The sequence below is a fragment of the Pygoscelis adeliae genome, unplaced genomic scaffold (assembly GCF_000699105.1).
Source record: "Pygoscelis adeliae isolate BGI_AS28 unplaced genomic scaffold, ASM69910v1 Scaffold98, whole genome shotgun sequence".
Lineage (NCBI taxonomy): Eukaryota > Metazoa > Chordata > Aves > Sphenisciformes > Spheniscidae > Pygoscelis > Pygoscelis adeliae.
The window spans coordinates 1,923,691-1,932,000 of record NW_008825547.1 but is presented as its reverse complement, the minus strand read 5'-3'; the positions used below and the strand labels follow the sequence as shown (position 1 = coordinate 1,932,000).

Sequence of the window (8,310 nt, the reverse complement as noted above, 5' to 3'; positions counted from 1 at the left end):
TGCGCGCCCTCTCCGCGCCGGGATGGAGCCTGCAAAGGGGAAGGGGGCAGAGCGCGGAGGCTTCTCCTCCAGCTCCCACCTTGGCGTCTGAGGGGGCCTCTGCCACCGAGACCGGTGTCGTCTTAAGCGCCTGCAGGTCAGGGTCAGCTTTGCTTTTGCCCTGGGTTGTCATTTCTGGAGAGGCAGGGTTTGATTCGGCGTATCTTCTCGGCTGGCGGAGTCTGGCCGAAGTCTGGACGTGGAGGGCAGATAGGGCTGCTAGTTCCTCTCAAGGATGGGGAAGGTATTTTCTGTTCTTTTTTATCTCCAGATAGTTTCAGATGAGGAAATGTCTACTTAGGCTGTTGGTTGAAACTTTCTGTACGGCAAAGGTTTTAATTTGAAGAAACACAAGCAATGCTTCAAGATAAGTTTGCAAGACTTTTTTTTTTTTTTTTTTTTTTTTTTTGTTTTGTGGGGACACACACCATGACATACACTCTGTGTCCAAAACCAGGATTTGGCAATATTTAAAATAGATGGTCACTCTTAAAACTTAGATTTTTCTTTTTTAAAAAAGAAAAAGCACTTGAGGGGAGGGAGCCAGGAGTTAAAAGGTTAAATGTTTTCCACTGCTGTTAGAATAAAGACAGTGTCTTGAGATACTCATTGTTAAACTGTTTGGCTATATTTTATTATACTGCGATATAGTATTATTGTTGGTAACTGATGTGTACAGAGCAACACTATGGTGCTCTTTCTAGGTATAATTGAAGACATTGTGTGGTCCTTGTAAGAAGCTTGGTTCCTGCTTGGGTTTTAATTGTAAAATATTGTTCTGGATTTTTGTATAGGTAATTGGATTTTGGAACCACTTTAGATATGATAAAGGCAAAACAAATATTAACTAATTTAGAGGGCAGTAATTGAAACTTGCGTATCTGAGTGTCGAAGTTAGTTATTTACAAGTTCACATCTTCTGGGTCTTTTACTGGGTTTCCATTTAAATTCTTAGGTCTGCATTTCTACTTTGTAGTTAATGATCCTTTAAAGTCATATTTGCAATCGAGTAGACTTCTTGGATGCTGGCATTGTTTGATTATATTATGCATGCCTCTGTCCCACAAGACACTCTTGGTAATATTTACAATTTGAAACGTAGTCTATGGAATTTTTTACACATTTAAAAAAATAAAAGTGTGGTAGCGTTGCTTTTGTAGTATTGAGCCTTAAAATAACAATCACAGTGGTGTACACAAGTATGACACACACTAAAATACTGGAGGGAGATATTTTTACTTGTACTGTTGAAGTTTTTGGTAGCACTAACTCATTTAATGTCTAACCTCAAACATTTTATTGCTATTTAGTGTTTTTCTTGGGACCATTGGTATTAAACTAAAATTTCCTATTTACATCATGTAAAGTTTAATGTGTAAAGAGACTAGCCTACCAAAATATTATCCAGTTTTAAACAAAATTGGAGAATTATACGTCTGTCATCAGCAGGTCACATTACACTTGCTAAATACTTGAAGGCTTTTTTTTTTTTTTTAATGTAAGTTTTTCAGTAGCCTGATGTGAAAAGAAGAGCCACTTCAAGTGACTGAAATGTAATCACTCTAAAGGCCATGGTCTAACCAGAAGATGGCCTGGAAAGACTTAGTTAGCAGGCGCAATACCTAGACTTTCTAGAGCCACAAGTTAAGATGCGTGGACCTAGAACAGAATCCACAAGTTAAGATGCGTGGACCTAGAACAGAATCCCTTTAAGCTCTCCACAGGAGTAGGCAGGACAGTGCATTCAGCTGAACGGCGCCCGCACTCCGCCCCAGTTGTGACTCCTTTTTTAATGGCTGATGCATTACTTGATTGTGTGCGGTGCTGTGGGATCCTGCAGGCTTGAACGGCTGCTGGAGAGAGCATGAGATGTGTTGCAATAGTGAATCCTCTCTTTGTTGCTCCAGGATTTCAGATGTGTTCTAAGCCTGCCGGGGTGAGCACGCTTCCAGGCACTGATGGAGACGAGAGCTCAGCACAGCAGCGGGTCGCAGGCCTTGCTACAAGCTCGGCGTGACAGTGGGAGACCGCACGGGGAGCCCGACCTGCGGGATGTCCTGACGCAGCAGGTTCACGTCTTGTCGCTGGACCAGATCAGAGCCATCCGAAACACGAATGAGTACACGGAGGGACCTACGGTGGCTCCACGGCCGGGGGTCAAGTCCGCTCCTCGGCTAGCAACCCAACCCAAAAATGAAAGGCCTCATGGCTTGCCCGAGCATCGTCATTTTAGCCGGATTCAGCACACGCAAACGCACGCCTCTCCTCGGGCACCTCTGTCCCGATCCATCAGCACGGTCAGCACAGGTTCGCGGAGCAGTACAAGGACAAGTACGAGCAGTAATTCATCCGAACAAAGACTTCTAGGGTCATCTTCAGGGCCAGTTGCCGATGGGATAGTCCGAATGCAGCCCAAGTCTGAGCTCAAGTCAAGTGAGCTGAAGCCACTGAGCAAAGAAGACTTGGGAGCGCACAGCTACAGGTGCGAGGACTGTGGAAAGTGTAAGTGTAAGGAGTGCACTTATCCGAGAACCCTCCCATCGTGTTGGATCTGTGACAAGCAGTGTCTTTGCTCAGCCCAGAACGTGGTCGATTACGGGACTTGCGTTTGCTGCGTGAAGGGCCTCTTCTATCACTGCTCTAACGATGACGAGGACAACTGTGCTGACAACCCCTGCTCCTGCAGTCAGTCGCATTGCTGCACTAGATGGTCCGCCATGGGTGTGGTGTCCCTCTTTCTGCCTTGCTTGTGGTGTTACCTACCAGCCAAGGGTTGCCTTAAGTTGTGCCAGGGCTGTTACGACCGGGTAAATCGGCCTGGGTGCCGCTGTAAACACTCCAACACCGTTTGCTGCAAAGTTCCCAGCGTCCCCCCCAGGAACTTTGAAAAGCCAACATAGCATCACTAGTCAGAAATGCTAAAGTAACAAGGATTCTTTTAACGTACATATGCAACCAACTAAGCAGCTATGGTCTTGGCACTGTAGTAGAAGGGTTGGGGATACACTTTGCCGTTTGCAGTGAAATGCTTTCCTCTGTGTGTGCCATCTTAACTGATATGCTTGTTAGAATCCAGCTAGTGGGATACAGAAAAAAAAAAATGGGATGCAGTACATTGTGACCCACATATTGCATAAGCTAAAGCAACACAGACACTCCCTAGGCAACTCTATTGTTTGTGAATAGTACTTGCAAAATTTGTAAATTAGCAAATGACTCCTTTTTTTCATTGTTTTCTGCCAGAGATAATGTGCTATATTTTTGTATATACAATAATATTTTCAACTGTGAAAAATAAGTGGTGTCATAAGACATGGCACAGTCACAAAATATTATACTAATATGTTGTACATTCGGAAGAATGTGAATCAATCAGTATGTTTTTAGATTGTATTTTGTCTTACGGAAACCTACTACAAGACTCTGATTTCCCTTTGGACTTCATGTATATTGTACAGTTACAGTAAAATTCAGCCTTTATTTTCTAATTTTTTCAACATATTGTTTAGTGTAAAGAATATTTATTTGAAGTTTTATTATTTTATAAAAAGAAATATTTATTTTAAGAGGCATCTTACAAATGTCACCCCTTTTTATGAGGACGTCATAGTTGCTGCAAATAAGGGGTGAATGATGCATATGTTCACTATAAAATAGAAAATATATTAACGTTTGAAATTAAACTGGGCTACTTGTCATTTTTTCCCGCCATTTATTGTTCTGAGTTGGGAAAACTGGTACTTCTAATTGCAAACTTCACAGTGATATGGTCACAGTGAGTCCAGTACGAAAATGAAAATAGAATTTTTAAGTGTATTTTTTTTTGTTGTTTACTACTTCACCTGAAAATAATGCAGGATTTTTGCTTCCTTCCTTTGCACCAATGTCCTACAACAGAAAAGTAAAATGAGCATAGGAAAATGCATTAATTCATTCCAGACTAGGACTAATAGGCACTGAAAGCTTGACCTATTCTAGTGATGAGCTTTTGTGCTTCAAATAGGAAATAAGTAATCATTCACAAAAAATGTTAGGCTTGCCTGGCTTTACTCAGAGAAAGAGAGAGAGAAAAAAAAGAAAATTAATACGGTCAGTGCAAAAAGCTTGCAGGATTATTTGTTAAAAGTAGAAGAATATGCCACAGGGAATGATAGATCTGAATGCAGTCCAGCCTCATGTCAAACATTTGCCTCACTTGTAAGAAGAAAGTTGCTTGATTTGTCATTTGTGGCAGTTACCTTCCACTGAGGTCAAAATCCTTTCGCTGCCAAGTTTCCCACCGGAAGCCTAGAGAATGATTTACCTTTCTTTATTAACAAACTATCATTTCCTGTTCTGAGCATGTCTCTCCAAGTTTAGAGGTCTTAATGTTGAATTTTATTTATACATTTCTTAAGCTGGCATTTAAGAAATAGTTGTAAGTATTTTTAAGCTGACGCTTAGAAAAATCTCACAGCCTTTTCTGAACCCTCTCCAACAAAAACAAGTTATAACTAATAAATTAAGAACTCACTAAAAGTTGAAAACCAGAGCATTGAGTAAATGTTACATCTTTTTGCCCCTTAATTTTCATCTGTGATCTAGCGTTTGGGCTATTTTACATAAGTCTGTAGTACTCAAAAATCTTACACTGTGTGTTTGTGTGTATTGGTTATCAACCATCAAGTGAAATTAAAAAGTGCAAGTCCTGACTAGTTTGCAAAACAAAAATAGCTGATACATGGGCCTTGTTCTCTCTCTCTGGTTTTTTTTTTCCTTACCTCTCTGGTGAAAAATGTAAGCTGGTTTTCTTTCCTTTCTGCACCAGCTGGCTGGATGCTTTGGTATACAAAGATGAGCACTATATATTTAGCCTTCTGAGTGGAATTTGCCAGGAAGAAGGTGGCTTATGTTACATGAGTAATTTGTCCATATTTAAAGCGCATCAGTATATTGTGACCAAGTGTTGGGGCATATATGTGAGATTGTACTTGGCTGCTGATAAACAGATTTTTATTATTTTTTTTAGAAACTTTGTTCTTGAAAGGGTTGGTAACCATCATGTGTTTCCATTCACTGAATATAATTCTTGAATTAGATTAGGTGCTTATGCCTAAACTGTCCTGACTTAGTCTTGCTGACTGAAAACAAACATGGGAAAAATCAAATAGTCCATTTATTTGGGGAATCTTTGACCTATGGCTATATTTTGGAAACCGAAAGCCCCACTGATTTCAGTAGACAGTAAATCCCGTCTTTTCACTGTATCGATGAACTTGACAATACTGAAGGTGTGCCCTGTCTTTTCAGTGATCTATGTTTCAGTCAGGGAAGATATCTCTAAGGAAAGCTGAAGGTGAAACTGGAAAACTGCAGTATGGCTGAGCAGTGTAGCTGTTAGGGAGGGTGCAGCTCTTAAGTCCTACTAGATAAAGTCCAATACTAAAATTGTGCGTTTGTTTTGTTTGGCACTATAGCAAATGCTTTGGCTACCTAGATAGGGCCTAAGGGAAAAGGAAAACCACTTTCTTGAAGCTGGTCTTAACATTAAACACTGGTTGTCACCTTCCACTTGGTTCCTAATGAGGATAAACAGTGGATCCCTCCTGCTCCAGGTAAGCCCACTACCCGTGAATCGGTTTGTATGTACGACACTTGGGAACACGGACGTACGGGAGGATGGCATTAGGCACTGCCTGTTGGGCTAACTACGCTGCTGGGGTCTAGGCTTCGGTTAGTATGAATTAGCGTGTGTGTACAGTGGACTCTTAAAAAGTTGGCTTGTGTATGTTAGTTAACTTCCTAATATTACGCTTAATTAGATAAGGTTTACTATTCTAAATAAAACCAAAATCTTGCTTCAAACAGATTAGATTGTTTTAATAAGAATTAAGAGGGCTTTTCAAGTGGATTGAGATAATGTTATTAAAGCATGCCTACTTTGTCCTTTGAGATAGGAAAGTGGAGGTCCAAGAAAGGAAAATTTTCCATATACAGGTTTTGAGGATAACCGTGAAAGTCATGCCAGATATACACCATATAGGACTTCGATTTTAGGCAGCTATTAAGCCATGAGAGAGGGGAAAAGCCTTATTATTGCTCCATTTGTTGTGTTGTTGCTTTAGCGTTTTGATCTGTTAACCTCCTATAAATTCTGATGTCACTGTAAGGTTTGCTTAAAGTTAGAGACCTGCAGGATTGGCCTGACAGTTGACTATAGTAACAATGGAAAGAAATAGCTTTTTTCAAATTACTTTTCCATATGATGTGAGCTACGAATAAATACATCAAATTTGCTTGTACAGTAACTTAGAAATGGGTCTATTAATATCATTAAGCAAATTTTTATTTTGCTTTTTAATGGTTTGAGGCTTGATTATAATTTCTTTTTTGAGATAGTGATCATAGCACTAAAAGAAGAAGAAACGTGGATTCAAGTGGAGAATAAGAAGGTATAGTACGTTAGATGGAAATAAAATGTGTTCTTAAAGGATTTGAGATCATATTCAGGTGTGTATTTACATATTCAATTGAGTTCCCAAATCAGTCTTCAAAAGCCAAAATTCTCCAAATGAGGCAGTGCAGTAGCTAAGCGGTTGTGATGATTAACACAATAGCTTTTTTACACTTTCTTACAAAACTCAGCATGTGTGAGGTGGAAGTGACTTGACAGTAGCAAAGTACTGATCACTTATGCACCATGCATAACTTGCCCCTTTTCTTAAATGTACATAATTACCTGTATTACCTTTTTCAATTTTGGCAAAATATAAAATATTTCATTTTTGTGATGAGTGAAATCTTACGGCTTATTCTTAAATGGCAGGGAGAGAATAGAATGCATTTCTGTACTGCAGTAGAACACTTGGTTATTTTTAGGAATTAACTGTTGGGGAAGACGGATTTGAACAGTCTGTCTTGTCTCAGATGTTCCTAGATGGGTGCAGGTACAGCGAGTAATAATGATTTCATTTGCTGAGACTAATTTCTAAATCAGTCACTGGAGCAGAGACCCAGAAAGAAATTGGCTGAATAAGAGAGCACGCTTGATTGAGTAACGTCTGTGTGAATAGTATTGGATAGGTTTCTTACTGAAAATGTCAGCAATGTATTGGCTCATCTTCAATAAATCAATTACAGGTTGGGGTTGCAGGTAGACTACATTGTGACAAAGCACACCAAATCCTTACCAATGAAAATACTCAGTTTTGTTCCTGTTTACACAGTCTGATTTTGAACTGGAAATCTAGAAATAAAAATTGATGTCTCATTGAAATCAGGACAGTTGGACATGGAAACTATGTGCATCTATATAGTGCATATGTATAGTACTTTTTTCTTTCAAAAATACTGTTTAAATCTGAGGAGACCCCCTATGTGGTAGTCATTTATTTCTCTTCATATTTCTTCTTTCTGGTCCCTGTCCCTCTACTTGACCTTTCCTAGCCATAATACATAAAGGTTTACTGCCACTTACTATGACAAAACGTGAAAGAGGAGGATGAAACATGCTTTTCTCATTAGTATTCTCTGTCTCTGAAAGTTTAAAACAAGGTGGGAAAAATTATTACCTTGCCGTACATATCCTGCATTTTAGAGAGATACAAAGTGTTATTCCATTCATGTGACATTGAAATCCACGGTTCCAGAAAACATCTTATTTTCGTTTCTTTAGTGTGATTTTTATTACTCGAGAAGGCTTTATGTGTCTTTAAAGAGTTCCCCTTTGTTTTAACCTATTGGCGCTGTGTTTCAGATGACAGAGACCGAGGATTTACTGCTATAAAAGCATAATCTGCTGTTCCTCTGTCACAGGGATTGTACGGAAGAGAGCTGAGGCAGTTACCTTTGGGCATGAGTAGCGATGACTTTGCTTGAAACAGGGTGGGAGTTCAGTGTTTTCAACCTTGGGAAAAGGCAACAGATGTTGTGCTATATATCTGAAGTTTCTCTTTGCCTGTGCTGTAGGAAACTTTTTTTTTCCGCTCTGACTCAAATCCTGCATGCTGATTAGAGAAGCTTATGGCTAAAATGTTCAAACTTTTAGACTAAAATGGATCGGTTCCCATTTCAGTAGAAGTTACCAATAATCAGAAGCTTTGACAATGTAGCCTACTATTATATAGGATTATTTATGGATATTTTAATACTTAGGAGTTTAAGTTACATTTTAAAACCATCTTTCCAAGGGAGATAATCTGTTTTAAAAATGTAAGAAACTGTATAATCAGAGTAGCTCTGCTTTCCTGAAAGCCTGCTGTATAATTACAAAACCACTCGGTGCACCTGAGA

The 8,310-nt window shown here is 39.4% G+C and overlaps 1 protein-coding gene across 3 annotated transcripts in view; it reads left to right on the top strand.

Moving 5' to 3' along the window:
* The window catches only part of SPRY2 (sprouty homolog 2 (Drosophila)), a 6,338-nt gene extending 2,616 nt beyond the window's left edge, over positions 1–3,722 (top strand). The window contains exons 1-2 of one of the 3 annotated variants that reach the window (XM_009332049.1): positions 1–136; positions 1,947–3,722. In XM_009332049.1, the coding sequence (XP_009330324.1) occupies positions 1,998–2,939 (942 nt within the window). In that variant the 5' untranslated portion in view covers positions 1–136; positions 1,947–1,997 and the 3' untranslated portion in view covers positions 2,940–3,722. Of the gene's footprint in view, positions 137–212; positions 284–1,946 lie in introns of those variants that run through there. The other 2 variants (XM_009332050.1, XM_009332048.1) reach the window with 2 other exon arrangements.
* The last annotated feature ends 4,588 nt before the right edge of the window (positions 3,723–8,310 follow it).